Raw genomic sequence first — 27,327 nt, 5'->3', positions numbered from 1 at the left:
AAGAGCAAATTAAACCTAAAATTATCCACTGGACTCCTAAAATAACACATTAACTATTAAAATGAAATACACAAATATTACCTATTAAGAGCACTTCAAAAATAAACAATACAAAAACCAAAACCTTATTTGAAAAAAGATATATAAGGAAGTTCAAATTTCTTTTTGCATGCATTTCAAGTCTCTAAACTGCCTTACTCCAGTAACTCTAGAACTCAAAATCTGGATGAGCTGCTGAGGAGCAGAGAATTATACCTCTCTACAAAATTAGTTGTTAAAAATCCCTTCAAAGTAGTTAGAAATTCCCATTGGCCCAGATTATTGATGATGATTATAACCGCTATTGCATTACTTAATAATTCTTAACTGTGACTGTCTACTATGTGCTGCCTTCAAAGTCAACCTAGAAAAGAGGTCCATTTTCAGAACCATCTTAAATGGAAGAAAACTAAGGCTCAGGGAAGTCAAATAAATTACCCAAGGCCACACATAGCAGGTAAGTGCTAGAGACTCAAATTGAATCCAAGTTTGTCTGATGCCAAAGCCACAGTGCTCGCAATAACATAGCTTTACTGCCTCCATGAAATGTGCTGCTTTGAAGAATGGAGTCATTGCTCATTATAAAGAGGAGAGTTGAAAACAGGGATTCCGCAGCACTCAATGACCTCTAGAAAAAGAAGTCAGACAAGAATGTCCAAACTCTACCTGGACTTCAACAAGCTATAGCTAAAAGATGTTGGACACTTCTTGTTCTTTAGTCACATTATTTTTCTAAAACTGATAAAGCAATTGATGTTTTTATTTGCGATTTCACTGGCTTTTTGAAAAAGTACTTACCAGAAAATTTGTGACCAAAATGCAAAATAAACTTCAGTGGAAAATTAGCTTGCAAATAATAAAATGCAGCCTTATGGTTAATCTATTAAAGTAAAAGAAAAAATGAACTATACCCTTAGAATAAAATAACTAGAAAGAGCTCCATATAAGCTAATTTTGTATATTTAATTCAAAACACCACTTTAATTTTAAAAAAAAAAGTAGAAAAATATATTTACCTCTTACTTGGAGAGGTTCCTGCTTAATAAGTGGAGCTTTGAGTTCTGCACCCATATTTTCTGCTGCAAAATTAAAAAAAAATATAAATTAAATAGTTCTTTTCAGACAAACCTATAAACTCAATTAACAACAGCTAATTTAATCTAGCAATTATAAAAACACATATTTTATCTTACACAAAGTTGGATTTATCGTATCAATCAAGAGTAGTTAAACATCAGAAAATCTACTAATTCCCCTCACTAACAGACTGAAAGAGAAAAGCACAGGATCATTTCAAGAGCTGTAGAAAAAGCCTTCAGTAAAATTCAATATCCATGTACATTTCAAACTCTTTTAGAAAATCAGAAACAGAAAGGAATTTCCTTGAAGGATAAAACAAACTTTTAACAAACACTGCATTTAATGGAGAATCTTTAGATACATCCCTTTTAAAGCAAGAACAGGGCAAAAATACACATTGGTGGTTCTTCTACTCACACCTGTTCTAGAGATACGACTATTCAGTGAAGTAAGGATGACTATTAAACGGTGCTGGGACAATTATACGATTTCTTGGTCCCTACCCCCAAAATTCATTAAATACAATAAAAGGAAACTGGAAACTACCTCACACTTAACAAAACACAATTCCAGGAAGATTACTGACATAAATGTTAACAGTCATTTACATGCCTCATAAAAGACAAAATAGAATATTTTTATGGTAGGGAAACTCAGATTTCTTAAACGAGATACAAACAACACAAGGGAAAAAACAGATAAATTCTGGTAAATTAAAATTCAAAACACCTATTCATCAAAGGATCCCATTTGAAAAAAGAGAAGAAATGCCTCAATCTGGGAGAAGATATTTCCAACACATAGAATCAATAAAAGAGTAGTATCAAAAATATTTAAAGAATTCTTTCAGATCAATACGAAAAAGAAAACATCCCAGCAGGGAAAAAAATGGGCAGAAAACAATAAACATGCACAGAAAAGGAAATACAAAAATCAATAAACATAGAAAAAGATGATTCCCTAGTAATTAATAAATCCAAATAAAACCCCAAGATGTCATTTTACTGATTAGGAAAAATGAAAAAAACAAATGACAATACCTAATGTTGCCAAGCGTGGAGCAATGGGGATGAATATACTGGTGGTGGGAATGTCAACAGGCCTAATAACTTTGATAAACAAGTTGGCATTATCTAGTATAGTTAAATATAAGCATAACTTATGACCCAATAATTACTTTTAGGTCAATATACTTGGCTTAGAGAAACTCATGTACCAGGGCACAAGGAGACAGATATATCAAAGTTCAGAGTAGCACCTGTTCTGCTGTTACAAACGGGAAGCTACCCAAATGCCCATCAGGAGAAGAATAGATAAATATATCATGTTCTATTCAAACAACAATCCCATACAACTATCTTTGAGGCACTGCAAGCACTATTCTGAGTACTTTACCTGTATGGACTCATTTAATTCACACAACAGCCCTAAAAGTTAGATACTATAATTATCTCCATGAAAATGAATGAACTACAGGCACAGATGCATCAATAGTTAGGAAAAATCTTAGCAACAAAATTCAATGGAAAAAGCAAATCACAGAATAAATACAATAAACTGTTAAGTTCAGAAACAAAACTAAACAATCAGGGACATATACAAATGTGTAAAGCTATTCCTTTTTATTTTTAATCAAGGACTGAAATGCAAAATTCAGGACAGTCACATGGATACATGGGACAAAGGGGAACATGAGAAGAAGGATGTGATCAGGTAGGTAATGTTCTTAAGCTGGGTGGGAAATTCCCAGGTGTTCATTTTATCATTTTTTTTAACATACTTTTACTTTGTGTATATTCTTTTATATGTATAAAATATTTTGTGATAAAAATCTCATCCTTAAAATTTTTCATTGTTGTATTTATATTCTTATTCAATAAAAAAACAACTTTTTAGAGTTAATAATAGCTAACATTTCCTAAGCATTCATTAGTTGTCAGGGACTATCATACATGCTTCATCTGCATCATTTCACTTAATCCTCACAAAATTGCTCTGAGGTAAATACTATTTATCTTCATTTTACAGATGAGCAAACTGATGCACAGAAAGGTTTAGTAACTTCCCCCAAAGTCACACAGCTACTATTTTAAACATGGAGCAAGAGTCACAATTCAAACCTGTCATATTGATTAGTTTATGCTCTTAACCACTTTCCTTTATTGCCTCCATGTTTAAAATATCTGATTTATGAGTAGGTATTTGTGTTTTTTCCATGGGGTAGGGGTGGAAGAGGACAGAAGTGAATGCTGGATTAGCAACATGAAAATCACTGGAAACCTCTTGACAGGAGCAGTTTCAGTGAAGAGCGGGAGGCAGTAGATTGAGAAGAGAATGAAGGTGAGGAAATGGAAGTAGTACTCATATTTTCAACAGAAGCTGGAGAGGAGAATAGAATCAAGGGAAAATTGTATTTTATATAGAGATGGGAATGATGCAGTAGAGAGGGAAAATTATTGTTGTAGATTTATGAGGATAATCACAAGAGTAAAATCCTTCAATACATGAGATAATAGAGGATCTCGAATGCAAAGGAAGTCTCTGAAAACATGTAATGAAATAGAAACATATTAGAAATACTAAATATGAGTGCATTTAAATGATATGCAATGCCATGAAGTATGGCTAATCACTTGATGAGTAATACATGTGGATTTGTCCCATCTTATCATCTGTTTCAGTTTATCATCCTTTTATCTTTTTTTTTTTTAATTTCACCTTTCCTGGCAGGTTAGATTGATAAAGTTTTCTATATCCTCTTGCCATCCCACTCTCCATGCTGGTTTGGAAGTTATGGATCATATTTCTATTGTTCTAATGGTTCCACTTAAAAATTTAACATACATATTTCCTTGTAAATCTTTCTAACCATCTTTAAGGTTCTTCTGTTTCTGTATCCTCATCTAGAAGAAGAAAAATAAAACCTTTAACCATTGAAAACTTCCTCCATGTTTTTACTCTTGACTAAAGTTTTAGCTTCAAATATGCAAAAAATAAAACTAATTTATTATTTTTACTAACAATAGTTAATTTTACAAACACACCTTATCCAGTTCCTGCTCTTCTTTGTCTCTTTTAATCTCATCCCTTTCTTCCCTGTGGATTTATTTTGCATCTTAAAGAGAAGTACAAACCTTAATAGTTTGGTTTTTAATCAGGGTGGGATGGTAGTAAATGACATTTGTCTTCGTGTGAAAATATTTTTATTTTGCCTTCACTTGTGAACGATGTAAAATTCTAGAATAGCATTTATTTTCCCTTTACACGTTTATTACTCCAAATCAGTCCCCCTTTGTATAGTACATATTGTAGATTTTTTTTTAAGTAGATGAAACGTCTACTTCAAAAGAACAACAACTGGACTAACAGGACTTTGACTTTTTTCTTCAGCAGCTTTTAAGGTGGGCTGTTTTATGTTCTTTGGTTTTGGTTTTGATTTTTAAATCTGTGGTTTCTCTACAATGTATATAGCTGTGGATTTGTTTTCACTTAACCTCTTTGTACTCAAAGTGTACTTTTGATCTGAAGATTCCTGTTTTCCTTCAATTTTGAAAACTTCTCACCCATCATCTCTATGTATTGCTTCTCCACCATTCTATTTTCTTTTTCTGAAACTCTCCTACTAAATGTATATTAGAGCTTTATGCCTCTTAAATACTTTCCCATTTTAAAAAAAAATCGTTTTGCCTTCCTATGCTCATTCAAGTCAAACTACTAATTTTATGCCTGATTATGACTACTTAATCTACTAAATTTTTATTTTAGTGACTACACTTTTATTTCTAAGGATACTAGTTGGCTTTTTTTCAGATTTATCCATTCTGGTTTTATGCGTCTGTTTCAAAATTTCTTGGTCTTCACAGATATTAGTTCATCATTTCTCTTTTCAGGATACTAAACTTACTTCTTTCAAAGCAATTCAGGCTGTTATTTTCATTTCATCTGGAATAAATTCATGTTTGATTATTGATTTTGGTGATTCATTTTCTTAGCATTAGGATTCCACATGTAGTCTGAGTTTTTGAAATTTGCAGACGTATTTTGAATAGAATATATTCCTTCACTCTCCTTCCATCCTTCTACCCTCTAGTATTCACAACTCAACCTGATCTCCCTGTCCAGTACCATATTTCATACTGCCTGTTTAAAATTCTTATACCTGAATCCACTCTCCAAGCCAGCATTCCTAGTCCTTCTGTGTGTGTGTGTCCACTTGCCTCCTTAGGCCTACAGTCTAGTTCCTATTAGATACAGCCTCAGGAAGCAACTGGAAGCAGCCATTTTCAGTCTCCTTGTATGGGGGCAGGTGGGTAAGTTCAAACACTGAGCTTGACTCCAATACCAGGCTATGCATGTAGCACTTTTTTAATCCATTACCCCAAGCTAGTCAAACTCTTGGCTACCACTACCTGATTTCAGACCAAGAGCATGGCAGCTTCAGACCCATTCTTGGGCACAGAATGGTTTTCATTTCTTGAGTCTAGCTCTATCTACAATTTTCTCTATTTTCATCCATCAACCCAAGGAGAATGGATGCCTTGAAGCACATACTCACAATGCCATTTTGATCAAATGTTTTGCCTATCCATTGATCTACCTCCTTTGAAGGCTTTTATAGAGGAATTACATGCCAGCAGACTAACAAAACCAAAACTCTCTGAAATAAATGCAAAGTGTTTTACACATAATTTTTAGTATATCTTTCACAATTTTTTTAGCAAAAACCACTGGAGAAATTATTAAATATGGTATGTTTTCATACCTAAAACATTTAAAGAAAATCTAAGAAGGCTTTATTATAACTATTCACAAAATCCTAAATATAAAATGATAGCATGTTTGTAAATTCAAGATAGGCTTAACACACTTCTAATTAAAAACTATAGCTTCTAAAATTTGACGCCAAATATTTAAATGAGTATTATGATGTTATTTTTGTTGAGCTATACAGCAAGCAAATTCTAAAGCATCTTTTCTATAGAATCTATACATCAATTTCTTAAAATTATGCCTTGGGGAACAGAGAACAAAACAGAGAAAGTATAAAGGGAATGGGGTGAAGTAATAAGATTTCAACACTCACCTAGTGTCAGAACAACTGAAATCTACCAGCAAAAGTTTCATACAAATTCTTCCTTTCCAGAATAATCAAAAGTCATTCAACAAAATCACATAAAATGAATTGCTCTAAGACTGGTATTTCTGGATATTCTTCTCATTACAAACTGTCGAGACGTTACTAATTATATAGTGTTATAAATTACAAGTGAGAAATGCTAGTAAATGGTGCAAACACATATATGAATACTTATTTTGCACATCACTATCTTAATAAACCTTCACCATATCATTCAAATAGAATACTTATGATTTCAATAAGTAACCAGACATTCTATCCATGAATATCACTTGACATTTTGTTTTAACTCAACCCTGGATATTTGCCACACATCTGCTATCATTAGCAAAATTAAAATTAATTTTACTAAAATTTAAAACATCTGAATGCTCCTTAAAAACTTAAGGATTCCTTAGCAAGTCTCTGCTGTTAATGAGCTGTTTCCAACTTTATCATGTGATTTGAATTATTCAAAAGTCAAATAATTTCAAACCCTTAAATATACAAATTATCTTTCAATCAAGAAATTACTTGCTGTCTATCTGATGGCTAACAAGTCTAATTTGGCTTAAGCAAATCTTGAAAAAACTGAGCCCAAAATAAAACCAACAACAAACAATATGTTTCTAATATAAGAAAATAAACTAACATTTTGATTCCATTCGAAGAAGAAAACAAACCCAATTCATGGAGTTCAATATCAAATCATTCTGCAAAGTACAACCAACGTTAAATATTTTGCCTGTGTCTATGTTCACCTCAGAAGAGCAATAAAATGTATTTTACCTCTAATTATACTATTTTTATCACCTGTTTCTTCTGTCTTTACTGTGGTTTAATAAATATGCTCATTTCTGGAACTTACAGACTTGCTATATTCTCTATTCCTTCATCCAAACATTGAACTCTCAATCAATGTTTACCCCAACAGTTCTCCATCACCACAAAGGAAGGAAAATTAACTAAAACTGCCCAGTAAGCCCAAAAGGATGATCAGGGAACAGGATGAAAAACAGTTTTCTAAAGAAATAGGTAAAGCATTTCTGTAAAGGACATCCAACTGAAGGAAAGATAGTCTTGAAATATTTATTATTCTCCAAATCTTTTCTTCTCCTGATACCATACTCTTGGTTTTTCTCCAACCTCTCTGGGCCACTCTTCCTCAAGTCTCCTTTGCAAGTTCTTCTTCCCCTTGCCCCTCACTTACTGGGGTGTCACTAGATCTTATCTTCTCACTCTACACACTTTCCCTGGACAGTCACAAATACCCATGGTTTCAGTTGCCAACTATGTATAGCTCATAACTCCTAAATGTTTATTTCCAGGTCAGAACACTTTATGCATTCATTCACTTACAAATATTTATTAAGCTCCTACTATGTGCAAACCCATTGCTCCAGTAACTGAGTTTCCTACTGTCATGAGTTTGCAAACAAGTGGGGAATGGTAGGAGTGGATAATGAAAATATCAGACAGTACTGAATGCTACCTACGCAGAGAATTAAATTAACATAATAGTAAAATCTGACTGCAGGGCTACTTTAGATTGAGTGGTTAAAGAATGCCTCTGTGCAGAGATTACATTTAAGCTAAAATGTGGATGACCATAAGAGGCCAGCCACATAAAGAGGGCACTGTCGAAAGTAAGTAGCTCATTCCAAAGCAGCTGCGGGCACCCATCCCCCAATCTCAAGGCAGGGCCCCCCAAGGTTCGGTAGCTGGCTGGCTGCTGTGGACAGTGAAGGACACGGAAATCCTATTCCCCAAGAATGCATTGGAGGTGGACATGGCTGAGCAGTGATAATGACTTTTGATCAGTGAATTCAGATCACCGGACCCCTGCTCTGAGCTGCTGTTTCAGCCCACCCTGGACAGGAAAAGCTGCGGCCACTGTTCCAATACCAACCCCAATAGGGGTGGGGCATCTGGAAGTTTAAAGACTCAGGGCCTCCTCAGGTCTGCAGGCAAGAGTTTGCTGAAGGGCACCATCTTCTAAACCGGTCAGGAAAGCACAGCTATGGGGAGTCATCAAAAAGGCTTTTGGGCATCTTTCCGGGCCCTGTTTTGGGATGGTAAATACTAACTTGGGAAAGTCCTGTCCAGGGAGACATTCCTCCAAGAAAGTCCTGCCCAGGGAGATATTCCTCCAAGAAGAGCCTTAACACAAAGCCAATCAGCAATAAAAACCTTAGGCAAGACAGAGAAACCGACCTTCAGAATAAACTCAAGATAATCAGATGCACAAAAATCAGCAAAAAATAAAGTATACTGAAAAACAGAAAGCTATGGCCAGTCAAAGGAACAAATTAAACATAGGAGGGGAGACAGAATTTAGAACTAATCAAAGACATTCAAACAAATCTCCTAAATCAATTCAAGGAGATGAAGGAAAATATGACTAAAGAGATAAAGGATATTAAGAAGACACTGGGTGAGCATAAAGAAGAATTAGAAAGTGTAAAAAGAAAGATAACAAAAATTACAAGAATGAAAAGCACAACAGAAGAGATTGAAAACACACTAAAGGCATACAATAGCAGATGTGAATAGGCAGAAGAAAGAAAGAGCGAACTAGTAGACAAGACAACCAAAATATTCCAGAAAGGAAGGAAGGATAGAGAGAAGAAAGGAAAAAAACTGAGCAGAGTTTCAGGGGGGGATTTGAACAGTAAGACACAAACAAACATACGTGTTGTGGGTATCCCAGGAAGAGAAGAGAAGGAAAAGGGGACAGAAAGAATATTTGAGGAAATAATGGCCAAAAATTTCCAACTCTTATGAAAGACATAAATACACATGTCCCAAGAAACTCAATGTACTCCAAACAGAATAAATTCTAACAGACCTACTCCAAGACACATACTAATCAGAATGTCTAATGCCAAAAATAAAGAGAGAATTGTGAAAGCAGCAAGAGAAAAGCAATTCTTCACATACAAGGGAAGACTAAGTATTGGTTCTCATCAGAAACCATGGAGGTGAGAAGGCAGTGGTATGATATATTTAAGGTAATGAAAGAGAAAAATTGCCAGCAAAGAATTCTTTATCTGGTAAAACTGCACACCGATGTATATGGTGGCATTATTCATGACTGCCAATGGATGGAGGTAGTCCAATGAACGAAAAGGTGAACTGTGGTGCATACATATGATGGAATACTGTGTGGCTGCAGAAAGGAATGAAGGCATGCATCAATATGAATGAATCTTGAGAACATTATGTTAAGTGAAATAAGCTGGAAACAAACAGTAAGATATTGTATGGTCTCACTGAATGAACTAACTATAATGAGCAAACTCTGAAAGTCAAAGTAGAAAGTATGGGTTATGAGGAGATAGAAAGAAGGCAGAGACGGGGCAATCAATGTTTAAGGAGTACAGAATGTTCAATAAGTGATTGTAAAGGTTCAGAAATGGATAGCACAATACCATGTGATGGTTGTACAATACTGTAAGTGTAATTAAAAATACTGTGCATGAGTATGGTTGAAAGAGGAAGGACAGATATGTCACCAGAAGGAAAACTAGAGGATAAAATCTGGGATGGGGCTGTATAACTTAGCAAAACCCAGAGTGGACAATGATGATGGTTAATTGTACAAATATAAGAAAACTACAACAAACATACATCACTACTACAAGGTGTTAATAATAGGGTGGTATATGGGAAAAAAATACGATTAATGTAAACTAAGGTCTATAGTTAACAGTAGCAATTTAATATTCTTGTATTAAAGGTAACAAAGGCACTATACCAAAGTTAAATATCAACAGGGGGATACAAAGGGTATGGATTTTTTTTTCTTCAGAAGAAATGAGAATATTCTCATATTAACTGTAATGGGGAATGCACAACTATGTGATTATACCAAGAGCCATTTATTGCACACTTAGGATAGAGTGCATGGTGTGTGAAGACACTGGAAGCCAGTGTCTATAAACTTTGGATGGATTATATGGTGTGTGACTATACCTCAATAAAATTGCATAAAAAAAAAACTCCCCAAAAAGAAAAGCCTGGGACCAGATGGCTTTACAGGTGGATTCTACCAATGATTCCAAGAAGAATTAATACCAATCCTGCTCAAATTGTTCCAGAAAACTGAAGAGAAATGAACACTACCTATCACATTCTATGGAGCCAACATAACCCTAATACCAAAGCCAGATAAAGGTACTACAAGAAAAGAAAATTACAGACCAATTCCTCTAATGAATACAGATGCAAAACTCCTAAACAAAACACTTGTAAACTGAACCCAATAGCACATTAAAAGAATTACACATTATGATCAACTGGGTTTTAACCCAGGTTAGCAAGGGTAGTTCAACACAAGAAAATCAATTAATGTGATACACTACATTAACAAATCGAAGGAGAAAAACCACATGATCATCTCAATTGATGCAGAAAAGCATTTGACAAAATTCAGCATCCTTTCTTGATGAAAACACTTTGAAAGACAGGAACAGAAGGCAACTTCCTCAATGTGATAAAGGGCATATATGAAAAACCCACAGCTAACATCATACTTAATGGTGAAAGATGAAAAGCTTTCCCTCTAAGATTAGGAACAAGACAAGGATGCCCAATGTCACCACTGTTACTCAACAGTGTGCTAAAATTGGAGAGGAAGAAGTAAAACTTTCTCTATTTGCAGATGACATGATCCTATATATAGAAAGTCCAGAAAAAGCCAGCAGAGCCAATAAATGAGTTCAGCAAAGTGGCAGGATACAAGATAAGCACACAAAAATCAGTAGTGTTTCTGTACACTAGTAATGAGCAATCTGAGGAGGAAATCAAGAAAAAAAATTCCATTTACAATAGCAACTGAAAGAAACAAATATCTAGGAGTAAATTTAACCAAGGACGTAAAGGACTTGTGCAGAGAAAACTACAAAACACTGCTAAAAGAAATCACAGAAGACATAAATAAATGGAAGAGATCCATGTTCATAGATTGGAAGATTAAATATTGTTAAGATGTCAATTCTATCCATACTGATTTACAGATTCAACGCAATCCCAATCAAAGTTCCAACTGTCTACTTGGTAGAAACAGAAAAGTCAATTACCAAATTTATTTGGAAGGATAATAGTGAAAAACATCTTGAAAAGAAGAACAATGTTGGAGGACTCACACTTCCTGACTTTAAAGCAATTTACAAAGCTACAGAGGTTAAAACAGCATAGTACTGACAAAAAGACATATATTGACCAATGGAATCAAAATGAGACTTCATACATAGACCTTCACATCTATAGTCAAATGATATTTGACAAGGCTTCCAAGTTCAATCAACTGGTAGAAAAAAAATCTCTTCAACAAACGGTGCTGGGAGAAATGAATATCTATAAGCAAAAGAATGAAAGAGGACCCCTATCTCACAACTTATGCAAAAACGAACTCAAAATGGATCAAAGACATAAATGTAAGAACCAGAACTATAAAACCCCTAGAAGAAAACATAGGTAAGCATCTTCAAGATCTTGTGGTAGACAATGGTTTCTTAAACTTTACACCCAAAGCACAAACAACAAAAGGAAAAATAAATAAATGAGAACTCCTCAAAATTGAATACTTCTGTGCTTCAAAGGACTGTCAAGAGAATGGAAAGGCAGCCTATTCAATGGAAGAAAATATTTGGAAACCACCTATCAGATAAGGGTTTAATAACCAGAATATATAAAGAAATCCTACAACTCAACAATAAAAATACAAACAACCCAACTTAAAAATAACCAATAGACTTGAATAGACCTTTCCCCATAGAGGAAATAAAAATGGGTAAAAAGCACAGGAAAAGATGCTCAACATCACTAGCTATTAGGGAAATGCAAATCAAAACCACAATGAGATAGCATTTCACACATATTAGAATGGCCACTATTAATAACAGAAAACTACAACTCTTGGAGAGGATGTGGAGAAATAGGAATACTCATTCACCGCTGGTGGGAATGCAAAAGGGTACAGCTGCCATGGAAGTCAGTCTGGCAGTTACTCAGGAAGCTAAGTAAAGAATTGTCATATGATCTGGCAATCCAGCTGCGAGGTATATACCCAGAACACTGAAAGCAGGGACTCAAAAATTAACTCAAAAGGGATCAAAGATTTAAATATAAGAACCAAAATTATAAAACTCCTAAAAGAATACATAGGTAAGCATCTTCAAGATTATGTGGTAGAGAATAGTTTCTTAAACTTTACACCCAAAGCACAAGCAACAAAAGAAAATCTCACTGATGGGAACTAATTAGTTTAACCAAACTTACAAAGTTAGAATCTAGAATATAGGTTACCAGAATGGGAGTAAAGAATGGAGAGCTGATACTTAATTTGTGCAAAATTTCTGTTTAGATTGATTGTAAATGTCTGGAAATGGATAGTGGTGATGGCAGCACATTATCATCAGTATATTTAACAGCACTGAATCATGCTGTGAATGGCTGAAAGGGGAAGTTTTGGGTCATGTATGGTACTGGAAGGACAGTTAGGAGATAAAACATGCAATTGTGTAACACAGTGAACCCTGTTGCGGATGATGGACTGTGGTTAATAGTACAAATATAAAAATGTTCTTTCATGAATTATTAACAAATGTACAGCACTATTACCAGGTGTTAATAATAGGGTGGTATATGGGAAAAAATACACCTAATGTAAACTATGGACTACAGCAAACACTAAGATTTTAATATCCTTTCAATTTTAACAAATTTACCACACCAATGCAAAGTGTTAATAAAGGGGCATATATATGGGAATGTTGTATATTTTACATGACTTTTCTGTAAACCTACTTCTCTAATTAGAAAAAAAAACTAATTTTTTTAAAAACAACATTATGCTGAATAACATACATGAAAGAAACCAGACACAAAGTACTACATATTGTATGATTCCATTTAAATAAAGTATAAATATAAATCAATTTATAGAGACAGAATTATATTAACGGTTATGTAGGAATTGGGAAAGATAAAAGGATTGAGAGGTGACTGCCAAGGGGTATGAGATTTTTCCTTTTGGAGTAATAAAAATGTTCTAAAATCGATTTGGTGATGAATGCACAACTCTGCGATTAAACTAAAAGTCACTGACTATACTTTGGATGGACTGTACGGTACGTGAATATACCTAAACAAAACAAAACAAAACAAAACAAAACAAAACAAAAAAGTGGAAACAGACACAGTAAAAAAGCTTTTGTAGTAATCCAGGTAAGAGATGATGAAGTCTCAGAGTAGGAGATCAGTACACCCAACCACCTACTGGTCATCCTGTCATCTTTTAAGATGTCCCAGAGGCACCTATAACTCAGATGTCCAAAACTGAATTATAATATTCTCATCAAAATATCTCTAACTTTGGTATTCCTAATTTTAGAAATCAATGTAATCACATCTACCCAATTGCCCAGTCCAGAAACGAGGGACTGCCCTTTACTTGACCCTCTCCTTCATCACCCAAATTTAATTGTAAGTCTTAATTTTTCAAATCTCTTGAGTTCATCTACTCCTTTAAAAAATTATTGTCATTAGACCGGTCTATACCCTTATTCAGCTTCTGCTTTCAGTCCCTCTCCTTTGAAATCTGTTATCCATTCTGCAACTAGTTTACTTTCTAAAATGTTCAATCTGATGAAGAACTTCCCATTGCCTACAAAACAAATTCCATACTCCTGCAGCAGATCCTGACCTTACTACTGCTTACCTCTTGAGTCTCATGTCTTTACCACTACCAACCCTACCACCAGGTCCTCTATGCACTATTCCAGACACACTAAATTATTTGCAGTTTTACCGCCTTTCTCAACAATTCACCACACTGAATAGGGACTTTTCTTTCAGATCCCTAACTAGGAATCGCTTCCTTACGGAAACCTTTCCTGACCACTCAAAACTTAGTTAGGTGTCCCTCTCATGTACACTGCAGCATGCTGCATTTCCCCTATCACAGTTCTTACTATACAGTATTATCGTTGTTTGTTTAATTTTCTGGCTTTAGCAATAAGAGAAAATATGAACTCATAAAGTCATTCTCACTGGCTACCATATAAAAAGTGCTCAATAAATACTTCTTGAATAAGTTAATGAATAAATGTATAAAGGACTTCCTTTTGATGCTGCATGGCAGACGAGATACTCTGAACAAAATCGTTTTAAATGTACTGCTGAGCTAGCAAAAAGGGAAGGAATCTGAAGAGCCCAAAAACAAAGTGAAAACAGGACCTCTGGAATAAGTAAACACACAGGTTATCCCCTGACAACTTTTGTTGAAGTTTATATTCTTTGAGCAACTCCTTCTGTGGCTGTATATATCTAAGAACATAGCCTCAAAATATATAAAGCAAAAATTTACCGAACGACAAGGAAAGATGGTCAAACTCACCATGAGAGTGGAATAACCTAACATCTCTCTTGGTAAAAATGGATTTAAAAAAACAAAGCAGAATATGGAGCTATAAATATACAGCATATCTAAAAAAGCACAGTGAATCTGACACACATAAACACTGCACACAGCAATCAACACTATCCATTCTTTTCAAGCACACAAGGGCCACATAAATCATGTAATAAACCAAAAGTTAGTCTCGACAAATTTCAAGGCTAGAATCATACAGATCACATTTTCTGACAATACATAAGTTAAAAAACAGTGGCAAATATATAACTAGAAAATTTCATCCATCTAAAAATTGAAATATGCACTTTTAACAACTGAAGAGTCAAAGAACCATACCATAATGGAAACTATTAAACATTTAGAACTAAAAAAAATTGGAATACAATGTACCAAAACTTGTAGAATATGCTGTCATAGCTTACAAGCTTACTTTAGAAAAGAAAGGCTCAAAATTAATAAGCAAAATGGTTAACTTACAGTAGAAAAAGAATGGCAGAATAAATACAAAGAAAGTAGAACAGAGGATATAATTAAGGTAAGAGTAGAAATTAATCAAATAGGAAACATACAATATGAAGGTGCAAAATAAAAAAATCACTTGGAAAAATAGAACTCCAAAGACACTTGAAAAGAAAAAACTCTGAAAAGATCAATCAAAATAAGACATAAAAATCATTAAGAATGAAAGAAGAGACAGAACTATATATGCTATTGAGAATAAATAGAGAATATTATGAACTTTATGCTAATAAATTTTAACTTAGATAAACTGGATAAATTCCTAGGAAAAAAAGTAATGTACTAAAACTTAGTCACAAAAAAGAAATGGAAAACCTAAATAACTCTATAACAATTTTAAAAATTAAAGCAACAATTTAAAAGTTCCTCACAAGGAAAACACCTGTCCAGATAGTTTTACAGGTAAATTCTATCAAGCGTTCAAAGAATGATACTCCTGCACAAACTATTCCAGTAAACAGAAAAAGATAGTTTGTAAAAATTTATACATACCTGCTTCATCAAACGTTGGTACTTTTTCTACTCTGATAGTCGGTGAACCCTGTCCTCCTTTACGAACATTTGTGGAATATAACTTTACTTGACTCACTGTACAAATATATGAGTAACTACAAGGAACCATGTTTGGAAAGCTTCCAAATGTCACTAAGTTGTGCCATTCTAAAAGAAAAAAAATTATTTTAATTTCAAACAAACTCACAATAAGGACGTCTATGTAAAGTAAACAAATCAGAGAGAATTATTTTACAAAATAAAATAATAATAAAACTTTTATGCTACAAGATACCTAAACACAGGATGCCTAACCACTCTCACCGCTAGAGGTCTTTATCAACCACTGCACCCCCCCCACCGCCATATATATAGGGACTACATTTCGTAAAGAAAAAATGAGAGAAATATTCATTAATTGGTAAATATATTTATATGGAAACTTCATAAATATATAAAATCAATTAAAACATTCATATTATTCTGCTATTCTGAAAGGCTGCTGGCATACAGTAGATGCTCTTTATTTTGTAAGCTTGTTGCAAGCTAATAAAAAAAATATGGTATAATATGCTTTTCAGAACAAAGAGAACTCTTTGGGGAGGGAGGTCAGAAGGGCTTCCCCCTCAAAATTACCCTCTGTTCTCATTTTGCTAAGTAGAGATTCATTTCTCTTTCACTTCACAATTAATAAGTGAATTATATTAATCAGGCATTCATACTCCATGTCACCTATTTTTTAAATCAGATAATTAGATCAACATTTGGTGGGATGTCTCAGTACAGGGAATTTTAATTGAGGGAAGAATAGAAGACTAATTACAAACCACTTCAGCTGCTGTATCTGGGTTGACTGTGGGTTTTGGAGGGCTGAAACACAAGGGGAGGAAAATAATATTCCACAATTGCACTGAGCTGCTAGAAAAGTAAACTGTTTCTACTCTCATATGATCCTTTTTTTTAAATTATGGGTACTCAGGATTCCCCTTGTTAAAAGAACTCAAAAATCTTGTCTAAATATAATTCACATATTTTCTAAAGTTTTAGAGAAACTATGAAACTGTATCATTAGAGACAGTTAAGTTTTTCCAAGAATTTAAGCATTTAGGAGTCAGAAATTAACTGCTTAATAACGATCTCCCAAAATTATTATCTATGTGTGTGCGCAGATATATGCCTCCTGAAATAAAGAAAAATAAACCTTTTCTTAATGACTCATAATTCATCAGGAACATAAGTTATTGTGAAAGCTGAAGATAATTTGAAGATTGTTAAGGGCTGTAAGGCAGCCTAAGTATTCACCCAAATCTCAGGTTTGGAAATTTTCTGGAAAAACTTTCTCATATTAACTTACTCTTTCATTTAGTTAGCAAGTAATTGTTGAAGGCCCAGTATGCTTTTTGGTCATTTGCCTCTATTTCTTCGAGACTGGCTGAAGTAAATATAGCAGTATCCTCCTGCATGTTAAAACATATAGCCTCCTAGCCAAATTAGTGAATTTGCTTTAGCAAACTCTTCTAAATGGGTTTCTCACCCTCTAGAAAAGTATGTTCTGCACCACTGCCACTGGTGTTCTGACCTGTCATCCCTTTTCAAAATCTTGTGTGGTTATTATCTCACAAACGCAATAAGCTACCAATACTTTTTCTTCACCCACCACCGAGATACTTTCATAGAGGTTGTGCTAAAGTGTCTTTTAAAGAGGGATTATTCCACAGCCTAAAACTCATTCTTCAGAAGATGATGATGCTTCCATGACTTGATTTCAGAGTATTTCAAGGTTCTCCTTAATTTTTAAAGCTTTTCATTATGGAAAAGTTCAAATACACGCAAATGTAGAGAAAACTGTATAATAAACCTCCATGTACCCATCACCCACCTTCAACAGTTATCAACTCATGGCCAATCCTGTTTCACCTCTACCTACATAAATATCCTCCCATCCCCATATTAATTTGAATCAAATCTCAGACATAATTCATAAATATTTCAGTATGTATTTCTGAGACAAGAACCTTTTTAACATCAAATTTCTGGTGTGATTTAACTGTTAGCACTTTTTTCCAGTTTTTGTTCTGAATAGATTCAAACAAGGTCCACGTACTGTGATTGATTAAGTTGTCTTTTAAGTCTCTTTTAAAATCGAGGATGGAATTTTTATTCCAATTTTTATGTTGAAGAAACCAGGTTGTTTGTCTGTAGTCTACCAGGCTGAATTTTGGTGACTGAATTTCCATGATGTTATTTACCCACTTTTCTGTTCTTTACCCTTTCTATAAATTGATGGATGCAAAGGTTTTACCCAAATTCAGGTTCACTTTTTTAGGACAAGACTACTTTCTAAGTAGTGATGAGTTCTTTCACCAGAACCATAAAATATCTGGTTGCCTCTTGTCACAATAGTGACAATGCCTAGGACACTTTAATTATTAGGTGGTTACAAAACGGTGATATTCCAACTTTTCCCTTTACTAGTCAGAATACTTCTACAAAGAGAAACTTCCCCTCATTTATTTGGTTACCCAGAGGTACAGCTTACACAGGAAAATCAGACTAAATGCTTAATTCTTTCTCTTTATTTACCAATACTAAAAATAATATGTTCATTACATAACATCCAACAATGGTGACAAATTAGTTTGAGTATGTGCTTCATTGTGATTTCATGGATTTAAACATTATTTGATGTATTTCAATCCATTTTAGTCATCATTTTTATTAAGGCTCAAACTGATTCTGGTAATCTTGATAGTGTTCTTACTAGGTGCTTTGATAAGTCCTTAGCTTTTACCTTCAGTTGAATCTCAGGTATCAGCAACTTTAAACGTACACATTTTATAGTAATACAAGATTGAAAACTGCACAGAAATTGCAGGATATATTACTATCTTTTACATTTCATATTCTAAAAAATATCCAGGGCCACATTTCATTTAGTAAAACAAATATAATACCTAACATTTAGCAGTAGAAACCACAATTTGTTAAATGAATGACTGACTTCATCAATTAATTCTAGAAGGCAGAAAGATAGTAAAGAGTATTACCTACCATTAATAACCTTGTTCAAAGTGACATCTAAAATAAGCCACATATAGATTAGTCTTTAAGCTGGGCACTCACTGTTCTACCAGCTGGAATAAGAACCATTGTATTGCTTGTGTAATAAAGGCTGCTTCCTTACCAGGACTGCAGAGCTATTGGTATCTTGTCATCAGTCTAGTCACAACAATGACTCATTGCTATTGCCTCTTTGCTCCTAATGATCACTGCTACTGATCACCACTTATCCTCTGTCCCAAATCTGGTTTGTCACCTACCACTTAATCCAGGATTCAGGGCAAATTGATCCTTCTTTTTCAGATTAACAACAAGAAGAAATTCCTTTCCTCCAAGCAAAATCTACTATATATGTTGCTTCTGCAACAATAATAACTAAAAACAAACAAAAAGAGTCCATGCAGTCTGGAATGTTTTACTTCTGGATAATTTAACAGCCAGAGTCAAGCTTGTGGCCTGACTTCGGAGGTCAGCCTCCCTACTAAACAGACTATTTTCAGTATTTTTTTCCATAATTTCTAAAGCACTGAGATATTAAAAAGTAAAGTTGTTACGCTTATTTTTAAAGGTTACTAAGACTGAATTTAAAATACACAATATAGAATGCAAAGACTGTTCTTTATGGTATTATTTATCATAGCAAAAATTGGGAACTTAGATGTTCCCTAATTCCTGTTAAGAAAAATTATTAAGTCAAAACAGATCCCTGTATTTTCATTATGTACTCACTAAAATCTTTCAGTAATATGGAAAACACTCAGGTTGTAACATTAAGTGTAAAAAAGCAGGAAGGAAATTATACAGTATGATTTCACCTATTAAAAATGAGAATGGTGAAATATCTGGATTATGCATAATTGTTACTCTATAATTTATGCTTCTCTGTGTTTTCACAGTATGCCTAAAATAAATAAACTAAAAATAAATTCATTGATAAATTATGTAGGACTTCATCAAATTCTTATTAACCTTATCAGAATCTATGATACAGTCTAATATTAACACAGTGACTCTCTCTAGTTTACTTGTTTTCTTTTGGCTAGCTCAAAATGCAGGAAAGTCTCTTTTATGCCTTATCATCTAGCATGTAAAAGTTTGACCTAGACAAAACAGCTCAGCCTAGATGACTACTGCTGACACTATTTGTCACCATAACTAAGTAACAGGCAATCAGAACAGGAAATCATTCTTTTGCAAAAGGGAAAAACAAGAGATGCTAGCAACTCCCCTGCTATGTTGTCTCTTGGGGTAAATCTCATTTTGCTTGCTTAATTCACGTCTGGAAAATAGAAAAAGTAAAAACAAGAACAATATCTAACATACTAAGGATTTGGCAAGTGCCAGACATTATACACTAAATGCTTTAACTATATTAACACATATTATACTCCTTAATATACCTCACACCCACCACTTCTGTCCATTTCCACTGCTAACCACCTGGCCCAATCACAATCTTGTTTGCCTAGATAAGTACTACAGAGCCCCTGTGATGTCCTTATTCTGACTCTCCCCTTTCCAATCCATTCTCCACACAGTAGACAGCATTTTGTTTTAAAAACACTGCCTTTTTTTTTTTTTAACCCATAACCTGAGAAGCCCTGATACTTCTCGAACCTTATTTCGTATCACCTTACACCAGCCACAACAGGTTTCTTTCTGCTCCCGAATATAACTTATCTGGTCTTCACAGTTCCTTGTTACTCTACTCAGATTGCTCTTTCCCCAGCTCTTTACCTGGCTTGCCCATTGTCATCTTTCATGTCTTGGCTCAGCCATCAACTCCTCAGAAAAGGTGGATCCCCAGGTCAGCATATCCATTAAAGTAGCCTCTTCTGGCTACTTTCTATCCCATCACCCTGCTTATTTCTTTTACAGTACTTAAATATATGTTTTCTTATTTCTGTATCTGCCTGAATCTGGTCTGAATCTTTCATGTACTCCATGTTCTTCTAATCCAATCTTGTAGGAGCAGGCTTATTGTGGGTGGGACCTTTGATTAGATTATTTCCATGGAAATGTGACCCTGCCCATTCAAGGTAGGTCTTAATTAGTTTACTGGGTCCTCTACCAGAGGATAAAAGGCAGAGACATTTTGAAGAGAGCGCAGAGTCACTTAGAGAGAAAATGCCGAGACATTTTGGAGAAAGCCGTTGAAACTAGAACCAGGGGAGAAGCTACAAGATAAAATCCAGAGTTTGCCGTGGAGAAACTAAGAGAGGACCCCCAGACACTTAGAGAGAAATGCCCTGGGAGAAACAACCAAGGACGTACAGGAGTTGAGAGAGAGAGGCTAAGACAGAAGCCCAGAGATATTTTGGAGAAAGCAGCAGAAACAAGAAGCTAACCCTGGGAGAGGCCCAGCAGACTCTGGCCATGCCCCTTCCCATGTGAGAGAGGAACCCCAGACCTCACTGGCCTTTCTTCAGTGAAGGTATCTTCTAGTTGATGCCCGAGTTTGAACACCTTTATGGGGCCTTATATAAATTTGTGAATTAATAAAGCCCCATTGTAAAAGCCAATCCATTTCTGGTATTTTGCATAATGACAGCTTTAGCAAAGCAGAACACTCTCCCAAAAAAGGTGGAAACTGTGTCAGTCTCGTACAATACAATGCCTGGTACTTCTTTGCTAAATGATCATGACGAAACCCCTATGAGGTAAACATTGTTATTGGACTCATTTTACAGTTAAGTATAAGACATTCTGTCATTAACTTGAGGTACCTAAAATCATGCTGCCAGCCTGCCAAAGTGGTCTTTTTTTTTTAACAGTCCATGTTATTAGTCATTTAAAGAGGATGGGGGAGTGGGACAAAAGCTAAATTCTCACTCTACTTATGGTAATAAAAATGAGCAGAGATAAGAATGAAACACAAAGGTTTAATTTTTTTATATAAAAATTAACACTTTTATTAATTTTAGATTTAGGCAAAAGTATATAAACTATAAATTCGGTATGCAGTCTTTAAAGCATTCTCCCCCCTCAAATTCTTTGAGAAACTGCCACAATTGCAAAGCAAACAAATTTTTTTAAAGGATATACTTACTATGGAAACTAAGTAACCTTTTTATTATTTAAAATTATGTTTATTGTAGATCATTTGAAAAACACAAAGTTAAAAATTTTCTAGAGAAACTTACTCTTAATATCACAGTATATATTCTTACTGTATTTTCTGTAGTTTTACCTAATATAGTACATCAAGAGTATTTTCCCACACCACTAAATACTCTTTTTAAATAGCTAATATACTACAGCTCATAACAAATGCACCAATATTTATTCACATTTCCACTTTTTCATAACTATAAATGTTATCAACTTTTTATTAATGTGAATAATGAACTTGCGCACACACTTTAATATGTATTTGATTATTTCCTTAAGATAAATTTCTTTAAGTGGAATTGTTGGGTCAAAGGACATGTGATGGTTAGGAGGCTGTGTATGCTCTGAATCAGCATCCACTCTATGGTGCTGTTTCTCCCATAGCCAGGATTCATGGGTCCAGGAATCAAGGGGTGGAAACAGGAGTGGCACCACTCACTATCACTCCTAGTGATCCACTAGGTAAATTTTTGCTTCCTGTCCCTGCAAGCTTAAGCTCTGCTGGTCTACAGGTCTTGGTTCCAAAAGGAGGAGTGCTTCCCCCAGGAAACACAACAATAATCCCATTGAACTGGAAGTTAAGTTTGCCACCTGGCCACTTTGGTCTTCTTATGCCTCTGAATCAACAGGCAAGGAAGGGGATCACTGTACTGGCTGGGATGATTGATCCTGACTATCAAGGGGAAATAGCAATGCAACTACACAATGGAAGTAAAGAAGAGTTTTCCTGGAATACAGCAGATCCCCTAGGGCGTCTCTTAGTACTACCATGCCCTGTGATTAAAGTCAATGGAAAACTGCAACAACCCAATCCAAGCAGGACTACCAATGGCCAAGAAACTTCAGGAATGAAGGTTTGGGTCACCCCCCCCAGGCAAAGAACCACGGCCAGCTGAAGTGCTTACTGAGGGTAAAAGGAACATGGTATGAGTAGTGGAAGAAGGTAGTGATAAATAAGAACTAGACCATGTGACCAGTTACAGAAACAACTTATCACTAGACCATGTGACCAGTTACAGAAACAACAACAATGATGGCATGAATATTTCCTCGTTTTGATTATGTTTGTATTTGTCCGTAAAGCAAATATCTTTGCTTTCTTCTCTGTCTTATCCCCTTATCATATGGCATAACCCGTACTGTTCATTTTGCTGTATTTAAGCTAAAGGAAATCAATTTTAAGAGCTACTGTCACCCAAGGACTTGCACCCCATTCTGGAGAGATTTAGTGTGTTTCCAGTTGTACGCTGCACAGCGGAGTATTGTTAAGCAAAATATATGTCTGTTATTGTTATCTACTTAGAGATAAAGTATGGTTTTAGGTGATGTGTATAACTGCCAAGTTGACAAGGGGTGGACTGTGATGGTTAGGTTCACGTGTCAACTTGGCCAAGTGATAGCGTCCAGCTGTCTGGTCAAGCAAACACTGGTCTAACAATTGCTGTGAGGATGTTTGTGGCTGGTTAATAAACCAACAGGCTGGTTTACTGAATCATCAGTCAATAGCAGCTGTGACTGATGACTCACCAAAGGGCGTGTCTTCCACAATGAGAAAATGCAATTGGCTGGATTTAATCCAATTAATCAGTTGAAGACTTTAAAGCGAGACAGATAGAGGACCTTCACTTCTTCTTCGGCTGCCAGTGAAGCGTTTCCTGAGGAGTTCGTTGAAGCTGCTGGTTCGTTTCCTGAGGAGTACATCAAACATGTTCCTCGAAGATCCCAGTTCATTTCCTGAGGAGTTAGTCGAAGTTGCTGGTTCATTTCCTGAGGAGTTCATCAGACATCTTCATTAGAGTTGACAGTTTGCTGACTGCTCTACAAAATTTGGACTCGTGCATACCCACAGTTGCGTGAGTCACTTTTACAAATTTTATAGTGAGCGACACCTCTCATTGATTCTGCTTTCCTAGAGAACCCTAACTAGTACAGGGCATAAACTTTTCAAATTTCTTTTTATACAGAGAATAACTAACTGTTCGGTTTGCTAATGTGCCGTTATGCAAAATACCAGAAACGGACTGACTTTTATAAAAGGGGGTTTATTCGGTTACACAGTTAAGGTCTTACGGCCATAAAGTGTCCAAGGTAAGGCATTAACAATTGGGTATCTTTACTGGAGGATGGCCTGTTAGCTGGGGAGGCACGTGGCTGGTTTCAAAATGGCTTTCTCCCAGGACATTCCTCTCTAGGCTGCAGCAGCATCTGGGCCTGGGTGGGTCTTTTTAAAGTACTCCAGTGATCCAACAATGATCCACGCTGAATGATGGAGCCACACCTCCATGGAAACATTCAATCAAAAGGTCACATCCTAATCAAAAGTGCCATTTACAGTTGGGTAGGTCACATCTCCATGGAAACACTCAATCACAAGGTTCCAACCTAATCAACACCAATACATCTGACCCCGCAAGATGGCATCAAAGATAAGGGCGTTTTGGGGGATATAATACATCCACTCTGACACAACAACCTCCAAAAAAAAAGCTGTTCAACTAGCTATTCCCAATCAGCAGTAAGAGAGTTCCCGCTTTCCTGCACCTTCAATATGGAGTACTACAACTATCAAACACTAAGCTAACGTCACAGGCAATGAATAGTAAGTAAATCCTTTAGATTTACTTTGCTATACTTATTAAAGGTCCATTTGAAACATTTCTGCACTTTTATTGGCCACCTGACTCCTTTATCAACTCCCTATTCATTTCTTTTGCCCATTTTTCTACTGGAAAATACACTGTTTTATAAGAATTCTTTACACATTAGGAATATTAACTCTATCACTGCACTGTCCAATACAGTTATTACTGGCTACTTGAGCACTTGAAATGTGGCCAGTCCATACTGAGATGTGTTCTAAGTGTAAAATACACTCCAGATTTCAAAGACTTAGTACAAAAAAAGAATGTAAGCTATTTCAACACTTTTTATATTGAATATGTGTTGAAATATTTTGGATAGATAAAGCAAATGTACTATTAAAATTAATTTTACCTGTTTATTTTACTTTTATTCTTATTGCCACTAGTTTTATCTATTTTACTTTTATTCTTATTGCCACTAGAACACTCAAAATTAAATACACAATTACATTTTATGTTTTTTGAACAGCACTGATCTATAATATTGTTTTCCTTTTTACCTTTAAAATTTAGTGTTGGTTTTTTTTTTCAATGTTACTCTGACATACAGAAGTTTCTCATTTTTAAGTATTCAAATCAAACAATCATTTCTTTGAAATATTATTCCTTTCTTTTGTTTTTCATAAGCTTTTTCCAGTCACAGTGGCATTTTTAAAGCATAAGCTGAATTCTTCTTCTTAACAAAGGCAAACGTTTGTTTTTGTATTTTTCCCCAAAAGCTCTTCAAATGCTCTTTTCTTCTCAGATGCATCTAACTTAAATTTTACTCTTTTTCTAAATGATTTAAAAACTTTGCCATAATTATTGTTGCCCTTTTAAAAAAGGTTTCAGTATTTTTGAAACTAAATGTTCACAAACAAGGTTACCTTTTAAACCTATCAAATGTTTTTAAGTGTGAAAGCACATTTTAATTTTTTCTGGTAAACATTCTAAAGAACTTTGCAAAGTCATTCTGACTGGCCAGATAGGTAATTATTATCTGTGTTTTATTACAGATGGATGAGACAAAGATCGGATCATTTTCAAAATGATGACAGCTACAGAAAATAGGAGTAACAAATTACAGCATTTCACTCCTTTTTAATCAACACTTAAAGGCCAGTTTAGACTAAACTTAACACCTGCTACAACTAATTTAAGTTTAAAACACTGTGACTGCATGGTCTATAGGAACGATTATACTAGAAACTTGACTTGGGCATTCTGGAGTATAGTATAATCCAAAGATTCATTTTATTCGTAAGAGAACCAGATATATTGCCAGTGTGGAAAAACTCAAAATAGTTATACTTTTCTAGAACTACCAAAAAAAACATGGAACAATGCTGTTAAAATTAATCCTTTTGAAATTTTTAAATCCAGTTTTTATATATACTGCTGATAAAAATATAAATATATTCTAATTTATTTACACAGTGTAGGAGATACCAACGGTATATTTATAAACTTAAATGACTACAACTTCCGACTTCTATTGAGAGGTCACAAACATGATACAAGTTTTTCAAACATGATTTCTGGAGAGGATTTACTCTACTCTATATCCCAAGAATCTGGGGTTTGGATTAAGAGAGAATTTCTTTATTTCTCCTCCCTCATTTATAACTATCAGTCCTCCATGTTAGGTTATGGCACTTCTGTGAGAGTAAAAACAGAGGCTAGCCTGACTGGAACTTACAAGTTCAATGTTATTTTGGAAACTCTCGGACAATTTAAATTACATTCAGAAAAGAATGCTGAGAGAGCGAGATGAAAATTCTCTCACCTTTTTTCAGGGTGACACCTTTTCACCAGCTGTTTAGAAGACTGTACAAAAGAACTGAAACTCTCTGGTTTTCGGTCCAAAACTGGGCTCTGTCAATGACTTAAGGAATGGTCATACCCTTGTTAAGAAAGATCTGTAAATATGACTTGCAACCTCCTTCTTCCTTTTAGGAAACTTAAGAAAACAAGTTTGGAGTATGAGAAAAAGAGCAAGGCAAGAAAATCCACTCGGCCAAAAATGCTCAATGAAGGTGAAGGTGAGTCAGTGACCTCAAAAGACCCTGGAATTTTGAGGAGTACGCAATTTCTCGCCAAGTGGGTTACCTGCGGGCACAGCGATGCACACCTAACGCTTTGGTTAAGTGTTGGACTTCGGAGGGGCAACCTGGCACGCTGCTAGCTGCGGGTGGCCGTGCTAGCTCTGTAGGAGGGACCTGGGTCAAGAAGGCCTGCCAGGAGCCTCTCCAGGAGATGAAAACTAATCTGCAAAGGCGGATACCCGCGAGAAAAGTTCTGAGACTGTAGAAGGGAAAGCGGGCGAAATGTTCCGAGGCAAGGCGCCGAGGCCGGCCTGGTCCTCTAGTCCGACTTGCGGGGATCCGCCGCGGGCGCGAGACACTCACCCTGGCGGTCGCTGGAGCCGTGGGCCGCCGCCCTGCAGCGCAGACGCAGCCGGCGTAAGGAGGACCAGCTACACCTGTGCGACGCAGCGGCGGCGGCCAAGCCCAGTAACATCCTGGCGGGGCAATAGCCCCTACTCGGATACCGCCTCCTGCCTCCGTTCCGCCGCCGCCGCCGACAGCAACTGGCTCCATAGACCAACCACCCGCGGATACTAACGCCTGCGCCGCAGCAGGCGACCTAGCGACCCGGAAACGTTAATGTCATTCGGCGACACCCGCGGCGGAAAAAGCGGAAGTGACGTACACGCAGCGCGAATTGCAAGGCCTTCGGTTCACGACCCGAGTCGGTGGGGGCGGGAGGTAGCTGCAGGTAAAGTTTGGTGTGCGCCCTGTCTTGTTCCGCATTTGCTACTTTTGCGCCTATTGGAAATCACCCTATAAATTCTTTGCATGTCAGTGGCC

At 35.7% G+C, this 27,327-nt stretch overlaps 1 protein-coding gene across 3 annotated transcripts in view; it reads right to left on the bottom strand.

The window, feature by feature from the left end:
• The window catches only part of SLC30A9 (solute carrier family 30 member 9), a 99,917-nt gene extending 72,828 nt beyond the window's left edge, over positions 1 to 27,089 (bottom strand). The window contains exons 1-3 of one of the 3 annotated variants that reach the window (XM_037829696.1): positions 26,866 to 27,089; positions 15,666 to 15,833; positions 1,056 to 1,118 (exon numbers count right to left, since the gene is read on the bottom strand). In XM_037829696.1, the coding sequence (XP_037685624.1) occupies positions 1,056 to 1,118; positions 15,666 to 15,833; positions 26,866 to 26,977 (343 nt within the window). In that variant the 5' untranslated portion in view covers positions 26,978 to 27,089. Of the gene's footprint in view, positions 1 to 1,055; positions 1,119 to 15,665; positions 15,834 to 16,492; positions 16,666 to 26,243 lie in introns of those variants that run through there. The other 2 variants (XM_037829698.1, XM_037829697.1) reach the window with 2 other exon arrangements.
• Between the last annotated feature and the right edge of the window lie 238 nt (positions 27,090 to 27,327).

Source organism: Choloepus didactylus, chromosome 3 (assembly GCF_015220235.1).
Source record: "Choloepus didactylus isolate mChoDid1 chromosome 3, mChoDid1.pri, whole genome shotgun sequence".
In the NCBI taxonomy this organism is placed as follows: domain Eukaryota; kingdom Metazoa; phylum Chordata; class Mammalia; order Pilosa; family Megalonychidae; genus Choloepus; species Choloepus didactylus.
The sequence above is the reverse complement of the archived record's forward strand: the minus strand, read 5'-3'. Positions and strand labels throughout refer to the sequence as shown.